The sequence below is a fragment of the Lycium ferocissimum genome, chromosome 12, assembly GCF_029784015.1.
Source record: "Lycium ferocissimum isolate CSIRO_LF1 chromosome 12, AGI_CSIRO_Lferr_CH_V1, whole genome shotgun sequence".
Lineage (NCBI taxonomy): Eukaryota > Viridiplantae > Streptophyta > Magnoliopsida > Solanales > Solanaceae > Lycium > Lycium ferocissimum.
In genome coordinates, this window is record NC_081353.1 from 31,795,752 (window position 1) to 31,820,599 (window position 24,848).

General features: G+C 33.7%; 3 protein-coding genes across 4 annotated transcripts in view; 2 read left to right on the forward strand and 1 right to left on the reverse strand.

The window, feature by feature from the left end:
• Positions 1-2,579: 2,579 nt before the first annotated feature.
• Positions 2,580-15,724, forward strand: LOC132038952 (cytochrome c oxidase subunit 6b-2). 2 transcript variants are annotated; one of them, XM_059429458.1, is made up of 4 exons: positions 2,580-2,888; positions 12,849-12,937; positions 13,806-13,887; positions 15,437-15,724. In XM_059429458.1, the coding sequence occupies exons 1-4, from the start codon at positions 2,838-2,840 to the stop codon at positions 15,488-15,490; spliced, it is 276 nt and encodes a 91-aa protein (XP_059285441.1). In that variant the 5' UTR covers positions 2,580-2,837; the 3' UTR covers positions 15,491-15,724. The 2 variants fall into 2 exon arrangements, with proteins under 2 accessions (XP_059285441.1, XP_059285442.1); XM_059429459.1 differs by lacking the exon at positions 2,580-2,888 and adding an exon at positions 8,102-8,258.
• A 5,216-nt stretch (positions 15,725-20,940) lies between these two features.
• LOC132039211 (uncharacterized) lies at positions 20,941-21,279 on the reverse strand. The gene has a single exon (XM_059429745.1). It carries the CDS (start codon positions 21,277-21,279, stop codon positions 20,941-20,943), a length of 339 nt encoding a protein of 112 aa, XP_059285728.1.
• Positions 21,280-21,541: 262 nt separating this feature from the next.
• Positions 21,542-24,848, forward strand: part of LOC132039212 (tetraspanin-8-like) — a 3,447-nt gene continuing 140 nt past the window's right edge. The window contains exons 1-2 of the mRNA XM_059429746.1: positions 21,542-22,525; positions 24,806-24,843. Coding sequence (XP_059285729.1) covers positions 22,028-22,525; positions 24,806-24,843 — 536 coding nt within the window. The 5' untranslated portion in view covers positions 21,542-22,027. The remainder of the gene's footprint in view (positions 22,526-24,805; positions 24,844-24,848) is intronic.

Here is a 24,848-nt window from a genome sequence, read left to right on the forward strand (position 1 = left end):
TATGCTTCAAGATCAATAAATTTTGATAAATTCTCCCTCATATTTGGTTCGTGGTCGGGAACTAGATATTTACATCTTTTAGCATTTGATGTGCGGTACATGATTAATGGATATACCATGATGCACACGGATGGATTTTCCCAAAGAAAATGGGGACAAATGTCACTAAAATAAGGGAGAGAGAATAAGCGGCTAAGAAATATGTTGTGAATTATCATCGGTATGATCCTCGGATAATTCAAGTCAAATCTTTGAAGCATTTGTCGACCCAACTATTTCATATTTCATCTGTAAAATGCTTCTAATGTCACGAAGGACGAGTCTATAACATGCATGGAGCATGGTAGACCAATCGGTTCCAAATATAATAATCCTTGAAAAAGGAAGGAGCAAATGATCATAATAAGGAGGCAAAGTGCTCTTGAAGAGCTACGACATAACACTTCATAAACCTTATGAGATGTTCGAGTGCACGAAAATAATGAAGTGATGAGATCTCAGTAAGTTATGTCGAATTGCGAACCGATACAAAATGATATCTTGTCGACAATATCTTTGATACAATATGGCGCGCAATATTGTATAAAATTATGAGGATTCGAGTTCTACGTTTCTTAAAGCATCTTGACGAGAAATAATTACCAAGTAAAATGATGCATCTTGGTAAACGTAATGTTTATTGGACCGGCGGTCCAAACATCGGAAAATGTCACATTATTTTCGATGGATCTTTGTCACGACCTACGTGGCTTAATTGATGAAATTTAGATGAAAATTCCTGAAGGATATAAAATGCCTGAAGCATTTGGTTTAAAGTCTCGGGAAATGTATTCAATCAGATTACAAAGATCATTGTATGGTCTAAAACAATCAGGGCGCATGTGGCACAATCGCTTCAGTGAGTACTTGGTAAATGAAGGTTATATAAATGATGTCATCTGTCCATGTGTTTTTATTAAGAAAATAAAATCAGAGTTCATTATAATTGTTGTTTATGTTGATGACATAAACGTAATTGGAACTCGAGAAAAGAGCTCCAAAAGGCAATTGAATATTTAAAGAAAGAATTTGAGATGAAAGATCGGGAAAAACAAAACTTTGTCTTGGTTTGCGTATTGAACATTTGACATATGGGATCTTATCCATCAATCGCTTATATAGAAAAGGTTTTAAAACGATTTTACATGGACAATGCGCATCCTTTAAGTACTCCAATGGTTGATTCGCTCACTTGAAGTGAGTAAAGATCCGTTCCAACCTCAAGAAGAAAATGAAGAGCTTCTTGGTCCTGAAGTACCATATCTTAGTGCAATTGGTGCACTTATGTATCTTGCTAACGCTACAAGACCTGACATAGCATTCTCTGTTAATTTGCTGGCAAGATATAACTCTTCTCCTACACGAAGACATTGGAACGGAGTTAAGCATATATTGCGATATCTGAAGGGAACTAGCGATATGGGTACCGTTTTATACTAACAAAGGTAGTACGGATCTTGTTGGTTATGCGGATGCGAGTTATTTATCCGATCCACATAAAGCTCGATCTCGAAACGGCTATCCTGTTTACATGCGGAGGTATTGCTATATCCCGGTGATCCACGGAAGCAGTCCATTGTTGCTACTTCTTCGAATCATGCGAGATAATAGCTATTCATGAAGCAAGTAGAGAAATGTGTGGTTGAGATCAGTGATACATTTCATCAGAGAAAGATGTGGCTTGAAGTGTGATACAAAAATACCCACAGTATTATATGAAGATAATGCTGCATGCATAGCTCAATTAAAGGGAGGATTTATAAAAGGAGATAGAACGAAGCACATTTCACCAAAGTTATTTTTCACACATGATCTCCAGAAGAATGGTGATATTGATGTACAACAGATTCGTTCAAGTGACAATCCCGCAGATTTGTTCACCAAATCTTTGCCAACTTCAACTCTTGAGAAGATGATATTTAAGATTGGAATGCGAAGACTCCGACATCTGAATCTTGGTCTTCGTCAGGGGGAGTGAAAATACGCGTTGTACTCTTTTTTCCTTAATCAAGTTTTGTCCCGTTGGGTTTTCTTGGTAAGGTTTTTAATGAGGCAACTCTCGAAAGCGTATTACTAGATATGTGTACTCTTTTTTCCTTCATTGAGGCTTTTTCCCGGGGTTTTCTCAATAAGGTTTTTAACGATGCACATCATCTATGGACATCCGGGGAGTGTTATGAAATATATTATGGATGTCCAATACACAAATATAATACTTCTCCTCCACCATCTTAATGGTTCCTCCATTTTCCTCCACCATCTTAATGGCTCATCCACCATCTTAATGGTTCCTCCATTTTCTCATATATTGAATGCATATGTATCACTATAAATAGAGGCATAAGTTTTCATATGAAATGCACTTGTAATACATTTTGGAAGAACAATAAAATCTCTCCTCTTTGTCACTCTATTTCTATGGTTTTCATCCTTTAATATTGTGACTCTTTTAGCTTCATTTTATAACATACCCGACATATTTGCTATTTTATTAAACTTAAAGAAACATGTGTGCCACCATATTTAAACCCAAATTTATTGGAAAATGATTTTAGAAGTGGGGTTAATTTTGCATCAGCTGGATCAGGAAATGATAATTTAACAAATTCAATTTTTGGAGTAATTCCACTGAGGAAACAATTAGAATATTTTAAAGAGTATTTGGAGAATTTGAAAGTTTTTTTGGAGAAAAAGAGGCTGAAAATTTTGTGAAAGGTGCTTTGGTATTTGTTAGTGCAGGGAGTAATGATTTTATTTTAAATTTCTATGACATTCCAATAAGAAGGGTTGAGTTTAACATGAGGGAATATCAAGATTTTATTCTAGACAAGCTACAATATATTGTCAAGGTAGTTCTCTATCACATCCTTGTCTTTTTCTTTTTTTCTTTTAATGTTTTGTAACAAGAGGAAATCTTCAAGCGACGGTAAAGCTTCTGTGATCAAGTGTTACTTGCGTCAGGGTAGGCTGCTCACATCACATGGCTTTGGTGTGCGGTCCTTCCCTGAACCCTGGACGCGGGATGCTCCTAACACTAGATTGCCCCAGTGTTTTATAAAAATGGATTCGGGCTAGTTTGTTGTAACTTGTCACCCCGTTAATGATATTATATTATTCACTTTCGATCTAGGGCCTTACGACTTTAAAAGACGTCACTATGGTTTATGGCTAACTCACTTATTGATACGCCCGAATTACACCTTTAAAATAGGAGTAAGCGGTCGTTGTTAAATATAGAACTCAACAAGGTTGGGTTCGAATTCCACAGAGAATACAATGAAGAAATAAACTCGTTAAGTGTAACGCTTGACTAATAGTCAATATTTCCAGGGACGGGAATGTAAAAAGACTTTGGTTTTAATATTTGTCATGCTCATTGGTGAGAGAATGTTTAGTTTTTAATTAATAATTACTAATAGCACTAAGGTTGTGGTTCCAATGGAAAGTAATGCAACTGGGTATTAATCCAACTCCTTTATATGTGTAGATGTAATTAAATAAGGGATACAAAAGTTTATCAAAAGTTTCTCAACCAAATTGATAAAGATCATCATTAAGCTTTCTCAAGCCTTAGAATGTGGAAATATGAACACCCATTTTATCTCAAGTAGCTCCCCTATCTCTATCTCAAGTTATTAGATGAGGTTTATAAGCCTCAAATCCTTGCTATTTACTCTTTTCCTAACTTCTCCCTTCTTTCTCAAGCAAAGGAGAAGTGACTAGGCACAAATAATGTTTTACACCATTAAATAGCATTAAAGAATGAAGAGTAAATAGAAAAACATTAATACACATAAATGGAAGTTGAATGCAAAAACTCAATCACATAACTAACACATTTGGTCCCACAACCTTAGCTAAATGATTTAGCTACTCATATTCAATAAATAAAAAGTGGAAGCAAAGAGAATATTCATGGAAGCTTACAATAATATTAAAGAAGAAGATGACAAAAGGTGAAGAATATTCTTTAAAAGCTTCCCCCAACAATTGCATTCAATGCTCCACTTTAAAGCTAAAAGACAATAAGAACTGAATGTCAATTTCGAGGTTCGAAATTCAATTTATGAAAACGAGTTAAATAGCATTAGTGAACATTATAAAAAATAAAAAGTATCTACTTTGTTGCATTCACCAATTTGACTTAGTGGTTTAGCCTCTATTTTTTACTCATTTCTTTTTTATGCCAACAACATGGGATCAAACCTTGGTGGGAGCATTGAATGAGATATATCATACCTTGGTTGAACCTCTCGTATTGAATGAATTATTTTTGAATATAATATTTTTATTTCAAAACACTTAAATCAAAATCCTATAAAATATGACACTTAGATCTAAAGATGACAAGTTTCCAAACAAACAAAACTTACTTTCAAAAAAGACTTTACAACTCCTAAAACGACGATCCAAACGTTTAGGTATACTTGATTTAATGAGCCGATGTTATTGTACGCAAAAAAATATATTAAGTTCTATATAAAATATTGATATTTCGGGATTTTGAAACATGACTAATCTTTGCTCAAAGTATGAAAAAAACGTGATTTTTGATAGCTTAAAAAAAGAAAAAAGAAAAAAAAAATACCCCCTTTCACACACAGAATCTGTGCGTGAAAGGATGAAACTCAAAAAGTTACAATTTTGTCTTTTCACGCACAGATTCTGTGCGTGAAGCCTAGTTTGGTTTTTTTTTTTTTTTAATGGGTTAGTTTGGTTCCAATTTTTTTTTTTTTTGGGTTACAAAGGTGCCGGGTCCCGTTGGGTTATGATCCATTTATTAGCTCATTTCAGCCCAAGTAATTTTTGCACCCCATTTTGACACCTCTAATTTTAACCAAGTTTATACTTTGCTAACCTCCCAGTCACCTTTTTTCTTCTTCTTATAAATCTAAAACGTTTTTATTTTTTATTTTTTTTTATTTTTTTTATGACAGGATATGAAGAAACAAAAAGATGTTGTTGTGAAACTGGATTATTTGAAGCTGGACCATTGTGTAATAAAAAATCTACATCGTGTTCAAATACTTCACAATATGTTTTCTTTGATAGCATTCATCCAACTGAATCAACTAATTATCAGATTACTGAGTACTTATTGAAGAATTTTCTCCCAAAGTACTCAAACCACTGAAAGCGTTTGATTTATCACAAAAGATTGTGTTATATTTTCCATATATATGTATGGAAATAGTGTGGCAATCATTAAATAAATTTTAGTTTGTATGTATTTGAGGAACAACTAAAGGGCCATTTGGTTTAGTATGCATTAGTTATACGAGGAGTGTAATACATGGACTGTTTTTATGGAAATTAATATGTGAATTGTTACGCGAAGAATAAATTATAACAAGAATTGTTATGCAATAAAAAAATAAGGGGAATTGATTTTTAGGAATTACCTATTGTAAGGGTATTTCATCTTTAGATGCTCTTATCCACATATTGCTAGTACACATATTACTTAATTATTTCACTTTTTATCCTGTATAAAACAGTACGTAAATTCCTGAACAATTTATGCCCAAATAAGTTTTATAATATTTGATTTCCCGATATTATCCGTTTCGCTTATGATGACTTTAATACTGAAAACCAAATATGGTATAAAGCAATAGTGATTTATATATTAAGATTAACTTGGCTTATCCCTCAAAAAAACCAAACAACTCCTAAGTTCGTTTATTTTGTAAACTTAGTGCTTTGAAAACCATGACACAATGCACAATTAAATATTTAGTGATAACGGTTTTCTTAAAATCGATCTGCATTCAAGTGATCATGAAAGTATATATTATAGAAATAGTCAACCTTTCTTAAATTTCTGATTGAGAAAAACATTTCACTTATTGACATCAGGAAAGACTAGTAAAGATTGTTCAAACAATCTTTTATAATCTGGTTGAGAGAAATATTTCACTTCTTACATCTTTTCTTTTTCTCCTTCATTTAACAGTCAAAAAGTATTTCATTTTATTTTATCAAAAATTATTCAAACACAATCTGTTTATCTAAAGACAGAAGAGAACTTGTCAAATTATTTGATTAAACACAAATATATTTTTGAAAACTTGATCAAACAAAATAATGCAACATAAGGTTCACCCAAATCATCTATTCTCAAACTTCATTTGAAAATAAATTATCACAAGATATAATATACTTTTAGAAGTTTGGCCAAATTATAAGGAAAACCTAACAAGGAATTTTTACGAAAAATATACAACCCACCATAATACACTACACCTACACAACCATATTTTTAGTTTACATTCGTATAATCAATAGTGCTTATACACGCGGTATGCAATATTATACAATATTTAAACACTTACGATAAACAAATGTGTCCACCTTGTATAAAGGTGTATAATAGCGTACAAACAGTGTTAGAACAAAAATCTAAGTTAAATCGGGCAATTAGGAAAAAAACTAGGCTAAATCGAGTAACTATTCTTTCCCAGTAGAGCGTGATTTTCCAATTAAAACTGCCTTTTTGGTCCAAAATAAATACTCTCTCCGTTCTAATTTAATTATCTTACTTTCTTTTTTAGTGTACCCAAAAAGAGTGTGTTAGTAATTTGACAATTCAAACATTCTAACATTTTAGTACATTATACATATCTTTAAATTATGATCACAAAATTCAAAAATGTCTTATTTTTTAAATTTTGTGTTTAGCCAAACTAAAACACTTAAATTGGGACGGAAAATAAGAAGTACAAAAAAGGAACATTTTTTTGCGCGGATTGCCCTTCGTTTGGGGTGGTCTTTAAATTTTGCCCCTCAAATTTGTGGTCTTTAAATTTTGCCCTTCATATTTGTGGTCTTTAAGTTTTGCCCTTTGCTTGGAAAGGTGGAAGAATATATGAAGTTCGGGGTTCGAATCCCGCTCGGGCATAAAATAAAAAAATAATTTCGCAAGGCGAAATTGGGAGGATGCGCGAATCCAAGATACAATCTTTAAGGAAAAGTTAAAGTTATCTTCGGATCCGACATAACTAAACATAACTAAAAGTACGCACCTCCCATAGACTTTTAGTTAAACACAACTAAAAGTCACGGATCAGAAACATAACTAAACATAACTAAAAGTCCCCTCCAAGATATATTCACCTTGCATTTCTAAGAAAGTATGCCTCAAATCGAGCTTGCATTTTAATCTTCTTATGCGGATATTGTTCCAACTCACATGCTTAATCTCGGTTTACAAATTAACAACAATTAACATAAGTATGAATTCGAACAGACAAGCAAACCCAAGCGATATGTCAACTTAACGGAATATAGAGTACTAGATTTTTTCGAATCCGAGCTATTAAATTTAAAGTAACCATAAAACTTTGCGTCCATGACGGTGAGTTTGTGGTAATTAAGTTATATCCCAAAGAAATTAACAAATCAATATTCGTGATTAGGTGTGGATCCTCGTATATATACTTCAAAACCTAACAATAAATTGTTCGAATTAAGGGAATAGTAGTTAGTATCTCACGTTAATGACAATGGGTTCGTGCCTCCGTGGTGTTTAACAATTAACATATCGCTATACAATGCAACCCATAATTAGTTTAGAATGACAAATACATATATATGCTTCAAGCGCAAAGTACGCAGCCAGGCATAAGTATGCCCCATCGGCATAAGTTTGATAATTCGTTAACAAATTTATGCGGGTGGGCATACTTTTAATGGGCAAACTTGTATGCCGGACAACCATAAATTTGTGAAGGAATTACCAAAGTTATCAGGAGCCCGCATACTTTATCTAAGTCTGCCCATGAGGCATAAGTATCTTATGTCGTGATAACTTTGTAATTCCTTCATAAGTGTATGCCGATGGGGGCATAGCGAAAATTTAAACTACGCTTGCCATTTTTTTTTTTTTTTTAAAATTTTGACTGTGGGGGGTTCGAACCGAACCCATGAAGTTTATGCGAAGGAAAATTTAAAGATTTCAATATAGGGAAAAATTTAAAAGATACCCTAAAAGAAGGGCAATTCTGTGAATTGCCCAAAAAGGAAAAGGAAAAAAAATAGAATTAAAATTAAAGACAAGACAACATATCAGAATTGGTAAACCTTATGAATCGGATCCAAGATTGTAAGTAATTAAATCAACCCTTTATTAATATTATAGCCCTTTTTTCATTTCAATCTTTTTTGAAGCTTTTTTTCATTGCTCTCACTTTGATTTGCAATCAACCATGGCTGACGAGGTAACACAAAAAATTATTTCAAGAAAAAAATAACCCTAGTTTTATTTTGTTTTTTTATTTCTTTTATTTGTTTTTAATGATTGTATTTTTATTTATGTTTTTTAAAGATTCAATTTTTATATGGTAGAGTACATTAAAAGAACAGATCTTTTTAGAAAATTTTTAGAACCCATGTTGCTTGTTTTTGTGTTTGATGTATATGTGCTTAGATAAATATGTATAGATGTGGGTTTTTTTTTTTTTTTGTTTTTTTTTTTTTTTTTTTGGTATAAGGTGAATTTTAGTTATTAGTCAAAGAATTGCTTGTAGAGTAAACATAAAAGAGCAGATTTTTAGAACTCATGTTGTTGGTTGTTATGGTTGATGTTGATGTGATTAGATATTAGATAATGTGTATAGATGTGGATTTTTTTTTTATAAGGTGAGTTTTAATTATTAGTGAAAGAATTGATTGTAGAGAAAATAGAAAAGAGCATTTTTTAAAGGAAATTTCTGTAGTTTCTTTGGTGATCTGTACAGATTTTTTGTAGAATCCATGTTGCTGGTTGTTGTGGTTGATGTATATGTGCTTAGATAAATATGTATAGATGTGGGGTTATTTGTTTTTGTGTATAGGTGAGTATTAGTTCTAAGTCAAAGTATTGCTTGTAACCCAAGTTGCGCTGACTCTTCACTTTTGATGCCGCACCCGTGTCAGGATTCTCCAAAAATACACTACTTTTGGAGAATCCGACACGCACCCGTTGAAATTTTTGAAGAGTCTGAGCAACATAGCTTGTAATGGACAAGGATTTTGGTAGGATGGGTAAGATTACTCCACCTCTTATCTAGATGTCTCAGGTTCGAGCCCTGAGGATGGAAAAAATATTGTTAGGGGGCGCTTCCTCCTTACTGGGCCTTTACGCTCTGCGAATCCGGGTTAGTTGAGGCCCGGGTACCGAACACTGGGTGGGAAACAAAAAAAAATGAAGTATTGCTTGTAGAGGTTATTGGTTCTCTAGGTTGTGGATGAATATTAACGTTTGTGTCTAGAAAGGTGTAATATTAAGTTTTTGATATAAGCGTTGTCATGTAAGAAATAAATAAAGAACTAAAAGAAGAAGGGGAAAGAAGTAGAATAATTTGGATGACTGCATAATTAAAGGATTTGGGAATTGGATTCAACTACACTAACGTGTAATTTGGGGCGGATTTAGGGTGATATTTACGGGTTCATGTGAATCCAGTAGTTTTTGATGTATGTTAAGAGTAAATTTCTGTAGTTTCTTTGGCGATCTAAACAGCTTTTCTGTAGTTGCTGGTTGATGTGGTTGATATGTATGTGCTCAGATAAATATGTATAGATGTGGTTTTTTTATTATTGCTTTGTATAAGGTGAGTTTTTGAAGTCAAAGAATTGCTTGTAGAGGTTATTGGTTTTATAGTTTGTCGATGGATATGAAAAGTTGGTGTATGGAAAGGTGTAAAGTTTAAGTCTTTGATATAAGTGTTTTCATGCGAGAAATAATAAGGAATCAAAACAAGAAGGGGAAAAAAGTTGAAGAATTTGGATGAATAGGTTGTATTGGATTCAACTAGAATGTTGAATGGTGATAGAGTGAAGAATTTTCGGTGAGATTTTGATATATGATAGAGTAAACACAAAAGAAGAGATTTTTTTTTTTTTTAAAGAAAATATCTGTAGTTTCGTTGGTGATCTGTACAGTTCTTTGTAGAACAGATGTTGCTGGTTGTTGTGGTTGACGTTTATCTGCTTAGATAAATATGTATAGATGAAGTTTCAAAAAAAAATATATATATAGATGTGAAATTTTGTTTCTTTGTGTATAAGGTGAGTTTTTAGCTTTTAGTCGAAGAATTGCTTGTAGAGGTTATTTGGTTTTATGGGTTGTGGATAAATATGCAAAATTTATAGCTGGGAAGGTGTATTTCTTTGGTACATGATAAAGTAAATATAGAACAGATTTTTTAGAAAATTTCTGTAGTTTTTTTGGGAATCTGTTGTAGAACCCATGTTGCTGGTTGTTGCGGTTGATGTATATGTGCTTAGATAAATATGTTGCGGAAAATTTCTGTAGTTTTTTTTTTATTTTTTTATTTTAAATGTGTATAAGTGAGTTTTAGCTTTTTGTCAAAGAATGGGTGGTAGAGGTTATTGGTCTAAGCGTTTTCATGTGAGAAATAAATAAAGAACTAAAACAACATGTATAGATATGGGATTTCTTTTCTTATTGTGTATAAGGTGAGTTTAGTTTTTAGTCGAAGAATTGCTTATAGAGGTTATTGGTTTTATGGGTTGTGGATAAATATGCCAATTGATATCTGGAAATAAAGAACTAAAACAAAAAGGGAAAAAAGTTGAAGAATTTGGATGAATAGGTTGTATAATTAAAGGATTGGTGTATTGGATTTAACTAGAGTAGTTGAATGGCGATAGAATGAAGAATGTTAAGCACTTTTGTGAGAAAGTACTAAGCTTTACCAGCAATTTAGATAAATATTTGAGGTTTCATCTCCAGCTTAAAATGAGCTTTGGAAAATTTTAGTTTGTAGCTTATAAGCTTCAAGTCATTTTTTCTTTTCTAACTTTCTTTTATTTGTTTCAATTGGTATATGATAGGGTAAATAGAAGAACAGATTTTTTTTTAGAAATTTTTGTAGTTTCTTTGGCGATCTAAACAGTTTTCTGTAGAACCCATGTTGCTGGTTGTTGTGGTTGATGTGTGTGTGCTCAGATAAATATGTATAGATGTGGTTCTTTTTTATTTTTTATAAGGTGAGTTTTAGTTTTTAGTCAAAGAACTGCCTGTAGAAGTTATTGGTTTTATGGGTTGTGGATGAATATGAAAATTAGTGTCTGTAAAGGTGTAAAGTCTTAGTCTTTGATCTAAGTGTTTTCGTGTGAGAAATAAATAAAGAACTAAAACAAGAAGGGGAAAATAGTTGAAGAAATTGAAACACTAGGTGATTTCTTCCTATTTGCCCAAGTCTAGGTGGATAGAGTTACCTAGTACTTGTCTTTGGTGGGATGTAGCAGGTACCTCATGGAATTAATGTAGGTGCGTGCAAGCTGGACCGGACATCACGGTCATCAAACAAAAAGTTGAAGAATTTGGATGAATAGGTTGCTTAATTGAAGGATTTGGGTATATTGGATTTAACTAGAGAAGGTGAATGGTGATAGAATGGGTTTTTTTTGTTTGTATATGGTGAGTTTTAGTTTTTAGTCAAAGAATTGCTTGTAGAAGTTATTTGGTTTTATGGGTTGTGGGTAAATTTGCAAATTGATATCTAGGAAGGTGTAATTCTTTGGGATTATACTGGGTACGTTGTTGTTGTGTAATTCTTTGGTCTAAGCCTTTTCATGCGAGAAATAAATAAAGAAGTAAGACAGGTTTTTTGGGTTGTCACGTGCGAGGCCGACACATAGTGACATGCCAAGGCCAAGGCCAAGGCCCCGATGTCACAATTAGAGGTTTTTTGGGCTGTGACGTGCAAGATTGACACAGGTTCTTTGGATGAATAAGATTTGGGTATTGGATTCAACTGGGGTGTTGAATGGTGATAGAATGAATAATTTTTAGGGTTTTGTGAACTAGTACTAAGATTTAGCAGCAATTTAGATAGATGTTTGAGGTTTCCTCTCCAGCTTAATATGAGTTCTAAAATTTTTTAGTTTGTAGCCAATAAGCTTCAAGCATTTTGCTTTTAGTGAGATGGTGGTAAGTTAATCCAATTTATGTCAGGTAAACAATTCACTTAAGGCCAAAAACACATTCAAAGTTTTCACCTTTGAGATTATGTGAGGTTTGTTTGTGGAAATGACTGTTCAAGCTTCTCTCAATATTTTTGATGGACAAGTTTGCTAAGTGTCACTCCGTTTAAAGAGTGGGACCGCGTGATGTTAGACAGAAATTACTGTTGGTTTTCACTTTTGAGGACAAGGAACCACTTTCTTGAGTGCCGCATTTGGGTGTGTTTGATATGGAGGAAATGTTTTCGTATTTTCCCATGTTTGGTGGGTCGGGTCAACTCCAACATCAGTTAAATGTTGGAGTTGGGTAAAAATGTATTACTACTCCCAATATTTAGGGATTCAGTTCACCAGGGGGTAACTTAAATGATGATTGGATGGGATGTTTACAGCATCGTAGTAAAGATTTTTTTTTTTGGTTATGACTTTTTTTTATATCCGATTCCTTTCCCTATAATGTGAATATGTTTACGTGTTACATTAAGTTTCTCGATCAAATTTTCAATTTGGTATAATTTTTTTGGTTTTTGGAGTGAGCTATATTTCTGCTTCAGAAATTTATTTGATACAGCTGTTTCTGCATATTCTGGTGTTCAGAAAGCTTCAGTTCTAGAATATAGAGAACTTTATCATTCTTGTTGTATTCAACAAGTATTTTATATTGATAGAAGGCAAAAACAAATTATAACTAAAAATGGAAGATAAGTGGCAATGACCTCTCGTTTTAAGGTGTTTAAGAATATTCTGTTACTTCGTGAATGGATTTACTTCACTTAGATTGCGTTTGGTACCTGTTTCTCATGTTCTATTTCTGCCTTCTCCTGTGTGGCTTTCAGATTGAACTTAAGACTGCCCCAGCTGATTTCCGGTTCCCAACAACCAATCAAACAAGGCACTGTTTCACACGCTACGTTGAGTTTCATAGGTAAACTCCCATGTTTTTTTACACTATTTGGTGCTTCATAGACTTGTTACTTGTGTAAGCATGACGTTTAATGGATTAAGAATCCCTTTAGAAGACTAGGGGATTTTATATTTAATTTTTCTATGAAAGAGAACGAAGGCTCGGCCTAGGCTAGTGTTTCCACCAGATGAAAATCATCTGCTAAACCAGGGGCTTCACTTTCATCAATAGTGAAATGCTGCTATAGACGGTTTGAAGTTCTACTTAACGCATGCGTTTTTCCCAGTGAAGCAAATTGTCAAATTTACGACGTAACAAATTGTGTAAATGCCCTTATCATCCCCTCACCCACCTACCCAAAAAATGTGTAAAGAGACGAAATGTTGGATTTAGTGAGGCATGGGGTGGAATTGGTTCGAGCCCTGATAAAGTCTACTCCTCCGTCCCAATTTATGTGACGGTGTTTGACGGGGCACGAAGTTTAAGAAAGAAAGGAAGACTTTTTAAACTTGTGGTCTAAAATAAACCATAGATATTTGTGTGGCTATAAATCATCTCATTAAGGATAAAATAGGCATTTTAAATTTAAGTTGTTACTAAATATAGATACGTGTCATTCTACTAAAAAGTAAAGAGTGTCACATAAATAAGGACAGAGGGAGTATGAATTTATGCAGCCAATCTTTTGAACAAAGTAAAAGAAATTGTCAGTCCAATACATGTGGTCAGCTTTTAGAAGATCGTTTAACTTGATTCTACTTTTCTAACCTTGTGAGCTTGTTAAGCTTGAATTGTTCTTGCAATATGTGGATCGTCTGAAGCTGTTGTTTTGAGGCTTGAATCATTTTCGTCGTTGTTTTACTAACTCTTACTTCTTCACAAATTTCAGGTGTGTTGCTGCAAAGGGTGATGAGGCTGTTGACTGCGATAAATTCGCAAAATACTACCGTGCACTTTGCCCTGGTGAATGGGTGAGTCATCTGCTTATTAAATTGGATTTTGGTGTGTTTCAAGTTATAAAGTATCTTGTAATTTGTGTGGGTCATTTTTCATCGCTTTGCCTTTTCTCATTATTTCTTCTCCCCTTCCATTTCTCGAGGTTTATGGATTTCAGTTGATCAAGCTTGGTTATTGGAGTTTTACTTGCCTTTGAAAACTTTACAGAAGTTTAAGCCATAAATTTAGATACTAGGTTAGTTTTCCACCAAGGCCTAGACAGACGGGAGGAAATCATAACTTTTTGTCTCTATTGGATTCGAACCCCTAGTCTCCCATTTTCTTTTTCCCAACTTTATCAACCACTAGACTATACTCTTGGGTTCCGTTTCAATTGTCTATCTTGATTGACTGGTATTCATATAAAGCAAAGAGTTCAACTTTCTTCTCGATAAAGAATTAGAACAAACACGAAATTTCTTGTATTTGAGTGTAAGAGTTTTGAAGTGGAGATCAGTTTGTGACTCCAATCTTTTAATTTTGATTTTTTATTGGTACATGAATTGGTCCTTTTATTTTCCTTTGTAATAAGGTACAGGAATAAGTTGGGTTTTCTGTAAGATTCCTCTGTAACCAAAAGCCACCTGTATAATTTTGTAAAAAACCGATCTTTTTTTCTCTCTCTCTCTTTTTTTTTTTTTTTTTTTGGGAGGTGTGGGGGGGGACTCTTCCAAATTTTTTTATCAAAACACTACCTAAATGGTTTTAGGCAAATCAATTTCTCCAAAACTCGAGGTTCTTTATATTTCGCAGTTATCCCTGCATGGATGTACAAGTGTCTAACTAAATCAAAATGACTCCCGGTCAACAATGTTCGATTGAGTGCAAGTTGCCTGATTACTGAATTCCTGTGATCTGATCTAGGAGTGACAAGCAGACGGGTCGGGTCAGATATGGGCGGGTTGAAAATGAGTTAAATAAAGACAGATAAAATATCCGACCCGCCCATATTTAACACAGATAAAAAATGGGTGGACCGACGAATAATATCGTTATTATCCATGATTTCAGGAATAGTCGGGTGAAAACACAAGATAAAAGCCAAAATTAGACTCCCAGAAAGCTAGAACTCATGAAAAATAACAAGCAGACAATATGGATATCCATTTTTTAGTGGATAATATGCATATTTGATCCATTTTTAAAGTCAGTTGTCGAACCAATGTCTAAGTTGGTCGGATTGGATGGTTACTTCTTTTCTTAACCATTTTGCCAGCCCTAATCTGATCAATATTTTGATATTTTCCGTCCCTCTTGTTTGACCGTTGGTGTTAAACTATAAGCTAAAATCTTAAGGCTGGTTGTTGTAATACTATTCTCTCTTGTTTTACGTTGAAGCAATTCATTCCTTTATCTTTTGTCATCACCTACGGTACTCGGATTCTTAAAAAATATTTCCTCACCCGTGTCGGATCCTCCCAAAAACGCATTACTTTGGAGGATCCGGCACACACCTGTTGGCATTTTTTAAGAGTCTGAGCAACATCATCACTAGTTATCATGTTAATACGCCTGTTTCTGCAGGTCGAGAGGTGGAACGAGCAGAGGGAGAACGGGACTTTCCCAGGCCCTCTTTAATTAAAACATCGGATCACAGCATCCTTTTGGTTCATGCAATATTGGTTTCCATTTAATGTTCTTTTTTTGAAAGGGTAACCTGGTTTAATTTTCTTTTGAATTGTCAAAGGAGTCAATAAGGAACTTCTTCCTAATTGTTGCTGAAAAGCCTTGAGCTTTATACAGTTTCTCAGTTTTTATTTCTTGGATGTTTGTTCTTATTCAAATGTTCAAAGACATGGTTTTCTCTGCTTCTTTCTTGTTTGGTTTTTATTCTCTCATGTTGGGAACCAGTATAGCTCTTTCATTAGAAGAAACATTGTTGAATTATAACCACAGTATGACAGACAAGTCTAACTGTTCAATAAGTCCTGGAGGATCCACCACTATCCCTCCTCACCACCGCCGCTTGTCTGGCATTTACGCATGACCTGCACCCTCCTTGGAGGGAATATTTTTTAGCTGCACTCTGTGTTTACATCATTCTGATGAACACATGACGTGTTTTTACGTGAACTGTAATCACTTAACCACAGTTAGAATTGAGGTGGTAATGTTTATTGATGAATAATGGTCAAAGTGATAATAATGTATGTAAAAGCATATGTTATGTATCCATCGGATTGATGTAAACACTAGCTGTGAGTAAGTTTCTTCTCTTGGTGGAGGATGAGGTGTGGGTCTAAGTGCTTTCTCGGTCAATGTAATAAGGCTGGTGGTGTGAATCTTCTCTTGTATGAAAGGATGATGACAATTATGAACTTGTCATAATTTAATTAAGAAAAGAAACAGTAAGTTATGTATCCATCGGATTGATGTAAACACCAGCTGTGAGTAAGTTTCTTCTCTTGGTGGAGGATGAGATGTGGGTCTAAGTGCTTTTTGGGTCAATGTAATAAGGCTGGTGGAGTGTGAATCTTCTCTTGTATGAAAGGAAGATGACAATTATGAACTTGTCATAATTTAATTAAGAAAAGAAACAGTAATTGGCTTACTTTTGTTACACTTTTAGTGTGTCAAAAAATGAAAAATAAGAAAGAATCCAAATAAGCATTCTTAGTTGAAACGAAAATTGGATTACTTATGAAGAAGAAAATGATAAACAGGAAAGGAGAAATATAAAAAATTACTCTTTAATTTCTTATTAGACCAACATGGTTGAACCTAACGTACATTTTTTGCTGCTTTTTTTTTTTTTTTTTTTTTTTTTGGGAAACTCTAGGAAAACCGCAGCAATTCGCATTACCCGCCGTGCGCAGTAAAGCTCCCAACGTGAGAATAACTTAAACCCCACGGGGGGATGTAAACCGCATGCAGTTTCCGCGCGATGGCGCTGTGAGAAGGCATTAGGGGGGTTTTGAACCCGCGACCTCCCTTAGGGAAGCCTCCCCTCAAACCAACTCGGCCACACCCGAAGGTGCATTTTTTTTTTTTTTTTTTGCTGCTATTATTCTTAACGATGTTGATAGTGTTGGAAAAAGCAGACTAAAGTGCAAACTAAATATGTCAACGAGTTCAATGATATTACTGGATTAATTAATTTCATTAATTTCGAAAATTGTACTTTTTAATGTTCTGTTGTTAATTAATTCAATGTTAAAAGGAATCTGTATGTAATTCTAGGATCAATTTATTGCTCGAATCTTTTAAGATCAATTTATTGCTCGAATCTTTTAAGTACGGCATTTCTTGTTCCATTCCTTATTTTCATCCATTTATTTGTTTTAATTAAGTAGGTCTTATCTTACGTCTATTTAACACTTATGCAGAACAGCTTTCTTCTCCTTGCTGTCTTGGTCCAATCCAAAACAATAATAAATGGATACTTTAAAGATTACAAGTGTACTTTTGTCGTTTAATCCAAAAAATAAACAAGGAATTAGGTTTATCTAGGCTGTGTTATCCATGTGATATGCCTCAGTCAATGAGATGTTCCCTCACTTTTTTTTCCTTCCCAATGTTTTAAAAGATGGTGGGAATTTCATGGTGGCTTTTGTTTGAAAGTAATTGGAAAACTGAAGTTGAAGCTCACTTTTTTCAAATTTTTTTCAGTTGAATTGATTTTGTAATTAAAATTGTTCCCCACATTCTATTTTATCAATGTCATTATTTTCTTGTTAGTTCATCTTTAAAAAGAATGACACATTCTAGCCTTAATGAAACGTTGTTTTATAACCATACAAATGTTATAAAATTTAATTTCTTTATAACGGTATCTTTCATCTGGATATTTTTTTATTGTTACAGAGGATATGTGATATATCATAACATGAAAAATCGGTTCCAAAACTTAGTTGTTATACTGAAATATTTTTATAGAGAATGATTGTTTTAGGAAGATCTAACAGTAGCATTTATAAGACCACAAGTTTAAAAAGTCTTATAACAATACCGATGTTATGTCATATTTAGATCAAGGAAAAAAAGGATTTAAGAATTTCCAGATTCAAACAAAGCTTAAGAGAATGAATCTAAAATAAAATGACAAAAATTAGGTGAACCATAAATGAATGACTGATAACTTTAAGAACATTCGAAGCAAGTTCCTTTTAGTTTTCATATAATATGCTTGTGCTACAATAAAACTCAGAAAAGTTCACATTTTGCACGTTACGCGTAGAATATCAAGTCTGGTCAACGTCATGAATAGAAACTTTATAAAAATTCGATTGACTACGTGTAGTCTATGGATTTTTTATAGTCATATAAAATTAGAACATAGAAAATATTACCTAATGGTGACGGACAGACCCTTTTATCCCCGAGCGTGTAGCCAAGTCCCTATTATACTAATTATCATTTTTACTATATTTTATCATTAACGCTTCTCACGAGTTTATCTTACCTGATTGTGTGAATAAGTTTTTTCCATCATCAGTATAGGTTCTAGTGCAGAGTGTGAGAGATTGATTATGGACAGTTTCAGGAGAAGTAGAGGTAAGCCAAATAAGCATTGGGGAGAGGTGATCAGACAGGATATGATGAAGGTTCAGATTACCGAAGACAAGACCGTAGATAGGAATCTATGGAGGATACGGACTAGGGTAGAGGTGATCAGACAGGATATGATGAAGGTTAGATGCCCCTGCGATGACAAGACTTATATAGGAATTTATGGAGGATACGGATTAGGGTAGTAGGTAGTTGTGCGTTGTCCTACTTATTCGTTCATACTAGTAGTCTATTATTACTCTTATAGTTTCTTATCCTTCTATTTCTGCTACTTTCTGTTGTTTCTTGTATCTTGATTGTCGTATTGATTTGTAATAGCTACTGCCTTTTTCCATACTGTCAATCATGCTTTTATAGTACTTTGTCACGACATTTTATACTGCTTTGAGTTGCTTGTTTTTGTGTCGAGGATCTATCAGAAATAGTCTTTCTGCCTCCCAAGATAAAGGTAAGGTATGCGTACACTTTATTCTTTCTAAACCCCATTGTGAGATTACACTGGGCATGTTATTATTGCTGCTGCAGCATCAGTATAGGTTTCAGGATTTTTAAGTTAATCTTGTAATTATTGTTTTCCTTTTCTTGTTTCCTTAGACCTTTTCAAGTATTGTACGTAATGATTTAATTACGTGTGTATTGAAAATGATCGTTTGGAGCTTTCAAGACTTGTTCACTACTTTGAAAAATCAAAGATGACTTTCTTCACCACAAGTGAAAAGAAACAATTATTGCTGTTTAAGATATTTTTGACATCTGGGACTTGCTATAATGTAAGATCATTATTTCGTGAGACCATTTAGGACGGTGGGTGTTAATAAAAAGTGATTTTATTTATTTTCCACTAGATAACAAGATTTTATTTATTTTCCACTAGATAACCACTTTGACGCTCTATCTAATTCGAATTTGTGCCTCGTAAAATCAATCAAGAAATCTCTTAACTGAGTTCATTTAAAAAAATCTCTTGACGCCCTAGATGTTATATTATAATTTTGTTAATTTTCATGACTTGAATCTGAAATTTCTAATCATATATCATGTATCCATTAATTAGGTGCAAACAATCAAGTGCGAATGAATTTTACTGAAATTAATATCTTATGAAAAACTTTAAAGTGGTGAGTTCAAAATCTACTTTTTCTCGCGAAACTATAACTTTCTTCCTATTTCACAAAACGATAAATCTATTATGCAACTTCTTGTAATTAAGATTCCACTTATCACTTCAATTTTATATGTGACTTCAACTTATTATTCTAGGGCCACTCCCCCTAGGAAAATCAATAATTCTACTACTACTACTACCACTACTTATACATACATAACACATATTATTATCCTACATGGCCAAAAAAGATAAAGAGCTAATCTAAAGGCAAAGAGAACATGGGTTTTGCATTGCTTCTTTATTGGCAAGTATTTTGTTTAATGAAGTTAATTCCTTTTATGCTCAAAAGTAAGAAATTCATCTTTTATTTATAGGAGAAACAGGAAAACGAATGCCACTATAGCCTATAGGCAAACATATATGGTACTATTGTTAGATAACTTTGTCTAATTTTTTTAAAAGAAATTCCAAAAAGAAAAATATGATGCAAATAAGGATTTGAAATTCACCACGTTCCGTACTTATTCAAAAACAATGAACATGATGTACAAGATCTGAATTTTACATTTGAGTGTGTTCTGCTAAAGAACATCCTAGTGCACAAAATATGTCCATTTCATCTCAATTTCCAAAAAGAACCACATTATTTTTACATTTACAACAACAACATATCCAGTGTAATCCCACAAGTGAGGTTTGGGAGGGTAGGATGTACCACCCCACCTTATTTCTTACAGTAGCAAGATTGCTTTCCGATAGACTCCCTGCTAAAAGAATGAATGCGAAAGAGGATTGTATAAAAAAGAGGACAACAAAGTAGCAAGATACAAACAAATGCAGTAATAGATAGTAGTACACATCGAAGAAAAAAAAAACTATGTGATAACTAAAAAATACTATTAAAAGGGTAAACACTCGTTTGCTCCTTGCATGACACCTGAGTTCGAGTCTTGCTTGCAGCACTTCAATTTCTGTTTTTTGTTGAGTTTGTTTTACGGCTTCTCTACAAATAAATTATAAGTCCACATATTTCTCTTGCTTTATTTTTATTCCACCCCACCCACCCACCCACACTAGTCACAACAAGAAATAAACAGCCCTAGATCCAATGCTAATTAGAGTTCTTCTTTTTTTCTCATTCTAGACACATTTTTTTCCTTCCACTCTTCCAATTTTGAAGTTTATACTTATATTTTACTAATAACTTATCATAATTATTAAATTCTTAAAAATTTGCAGGCAAACTTTGCTAGTAATAATTGACATACCCAAAGGCATTGGTCATGGTGCCCCCTCTGCGTCAAACTCCTGGGTCTGCCTCTACTTCTACCCTAATGTCGACCTTCATACCTTTTTATCTAAGCAAGCATGTCCATGTCCTCGCTAGTCAAGATGCAGATATCCCGTCTATTCACCTTCCTCCGCTCTTCTTCAACCCACCGTACCTCTTTAACCTCTCGCTTACATCCAACCTATCACACCTCCTTATTGGCGCATCCGCACCCCCGTTCACGCCCGAACCATTCGCTCTTTTTCCCTCATCTCGTCCACCGCCGGCGCCACTTTCATTCGCTTCCCCCCAATTCGTGTCCCTAATCATATCTCTCCACCACATCCATCTAAGCAATCTCATCTCCGCAATGTTCATCTTTTGAATGTGGACGTTCTCGACTGGCCAACTCCGTGCCACACATAACAAAACTGATCTAATCATCACTCTGTAGAACTTATCTATAAGCCTTGGCGACATATTTTTATCGCACAATATCCCATAAGCGAGCCTCAATTTCACCATCCCACTCCAATACGCTGTGTAACATCATCGTCAATCTCGCCATCTCCTTAAATTATGGACTCAAAATACATAAAAGCTTTCTCTCTTGGATATGTGTAGTGTCTCGATTCACTTCCACCCCATGCATTAAGGATGAAGATATTTCTTACTTTTTGTTGGCTCTTACTTTCCATCAAAAAGTTGACCGTTACGTTTTGTTAACTGCAGCGGGACTCACACCTTATCCCACTCGCACAAGCCAAAGTAGTTAACTCCACGCCCCACACGTCTTTGTAAACTTCTTACCCCCTTCCTCTCTAAAAATCACACCGTTTCACTCATAACTTGTCTACTATATATATTCTCCTTCAACTCCTCCATAACTTCATCAATTCTCTCCATAACTTCACCAAAATTTTCAGTTTTCACATCTTGTTGTGTCTTGTTTTTGCTCAAAATCACTCATTCTTGAATCTCTCTCTTGTTGGTATCACTTATTTTTGCTCAAAACCTCCAAATTTCAAATCTTTCCATTGTTGGTCTGTCCAAAACTCCCAAATTTCCAATCTTTCACTTGTTGGTCTCTTCAGAACTCCCAAATTTCCAATCTTTCACTTGTTGGTCTCTTCAAAACTTCCAAATTTCAAATCTTTCACTTGTTGGTATCTCTTGTTTTTGTTCAAAACACCCAAATCTTGAATCTTTCTAAGAAAAAAAAAAAAGAATGGTGCGTTGTAGCAACAATTTAGTTGGGATTCTAAATATAGTAACTTTACTCTTATCAATTCCAATTATAGGTGGTGGTATATGGTTATCAAGACAAGCAAATACAGAATGTGAAAGGTTTCTTGAAAAACCAGTAATAGCATTAGGTGTTTTTATATTACTAGTTTCATTAGCTGGTATAATTGGTTCTTGTTGTAGAGTAACATGGTTACTTTGGGTTTACTTACTTGTTATGTTTTTATTAATTTTGTTGCTCTTTTGCTTTACTATATTTGCATTTGTGGTTACTAATAAAGGTGCTGGTGAGAAAATTGGTGGTAAAGGGTATAAAGAGTATAGATTTGGAGATTATAGTAATTGGTTACAAAAAAGAGTTGATAAGAATTGGAATAGGATACATAGTTGTTTGCAGGATAGTAAGATTTGTACAAGTTTGATTCAAGAGAGTAATACTAAAGCTGATGATTTCTTCAAGGAACATCTCTCTGCTCTTCAGGTATAACAAAGTTTTTTTTCTTTTTTTTTTTCTTTTTTTTTTTTTTTAATTTTAATAATGTTTTTTTTATGTATATACTTGATTGTTTTGTGTTTTATGTATATACTTGCTTGCTTTGTGTTTTATGTGAACCCCCTTTGCCGGAAAATCATACTGTGTATACAAAGTCAATAATTTATTTTATTATGTGTATATAGTTGATGATGAACGCTTGTTGGACACTGAATATACAAGGTCAAAATATTGTGTTTACATGTATATAGTTGATGATGAACCTCCTTCACCGTAAAATCACACTGTATATATAAAGTCAAAATGTTGTCTTTACATGTATATAGTTGATAATGGACCCCTTTTGCCCGAAATTTACATAGTATATAAAAGGTCAAAATATTGTTTTTACATGTATATAGTTGATGATGAACTCCTTTGTCGTTAACTTACGGTGTATATTTAAAAAATATAGTGTTTTTACATGTATATAGTTGATGATGAACTCCTTTGTCGTTAACTTACAGTGTATATTTAAAAAATATAGTGTTTTTCTGTGTATATAGTTGATGATGAACCCCTTTTGCAGAAAAATCACACTCGATATAGAAGTGAAAATATTGTATTTACATGTATATAATTGATGAACAACCTCCTTCGTTATCAGAAAATCACACTATATATAAAGTCAAAATATTGTTTTTACATGTATATAGTTGTTGACGCGACCCTCCCGAAAATCACACCGTATATGCCTGAGATTGTTTACATATTGTTGATGCTGAACCTCCTTTATCGGAGAATCACACTGTATATACAAGGTCAAAATATTATTTTTACGTGTATATATAGTTGATGATGAGAACTCCCTTAATGAAAATTCTGCCTCCGTCATTGATTCTGTTTTGTCCATGTTGTAGGCTTCTCCATGCTTTTTGTTATGTTCTAGATCTGGATGTTTTTGGTCTTGCTTGTGTGAAATCTGGTTTTCGTTTATGAATTTAGGAGTTTTGGCCAGTCCATACAAAAGGATCTTTTCATGTTTGTTTCATTTTTTTCACAGTTGGTTTGTTGTTTAATTGACTATAGAAGAACCTACTGTTTTGGTAGTTGACCTACACTTGTATGAATTTGGGTTTTGCTTAAGAATTTGAGGGTTCTAGTTAGTTCATGCAATTTAACTTTTGCTCATACTTCTTGCTATGTCGATTAATGAGCTATTGAAAACCTATAACTACACTCAGTAACTTTTCTCTAGTTAGTTATGGACTTTGTTTTGCTTTATTTTACATAAAGTTGAAAAAACTTGAGGACTTTGACACTATTGGTTGGTGGAGTGGTTGTAATAGGTCTTTTTATGTAAAGGGTTATACCTTTACAATCATTTAAATCTGTTTGGTGAAAATGCTGATAAGCCTTTTTATTCTTCCAGAAACAACTTTATTTTGACTCTATAAAAGTTGAATAAAATGTTTCATTTTCATTTCTAAATGTGGTTGTTGAGTTAAAGAGTTGATCCTTTTTGTTTCCTCAAAGGAAAAGCTTGAAAATTGTCTTAAAGGTTGAGTCTTTTTGCTTAAAGGCAAACACCTTAAAGCATTCATATTAATTAGATTGCCTCAAAGAAAAAGCTTGAAAATATTGTCTTAAAGGTTGAGTCTTTTTGCTTAAAGGCAAATACCTTAAAGCATTCATATTAATTAGACTGCAGTGGCGGAGCCACATGTTGGAAAGTTATACTACGCCAATAGGCAAACAATAATATTTTTGTATGTATATAAATTTTTGAATACCCTTGACATTAGAGAAGTACATGTTCAATTCTTAGGTGTGACATTTATGTATCTTTTTTGAATCCCGCCGCTGTGTCAGGTTGTAGTTGTAAAAATGCATCATCAATCCTTTTGCTTTTTCTTCTAGATGGGTTCTTATAGCAATAATTATTTTGCTCGTGTCTACTAGTGGTAGTTGCTGTTATTGTATCAATATTCTGTTTTATTACATTGTGATTGAATCTAGTGGACAACTTGCACACATTCTGTTCTTGCTTGGTCCTTGCTCCTCTAATGTGTGACCTCTCTCCCCCACCCCCACACCCCCACCCCAAAAAAAAAAAAAAAAAAAAAAATCCTGTCTTTTTGAAAAGTGATTCTTCAAACAGAAATCATAGCTCTAGACTTTTTTATTATTGATCATCTTTAATTAAATCCAGCGTGGAAATGATCCTCTACCATATTATTTGTGCAATCTTACTATAATATGTCCCTGACATGGTTAATTATCTTGTAGTCTGGTTGCTGCAAGCCATCAAATGACTGTAACTTCCAGCTGA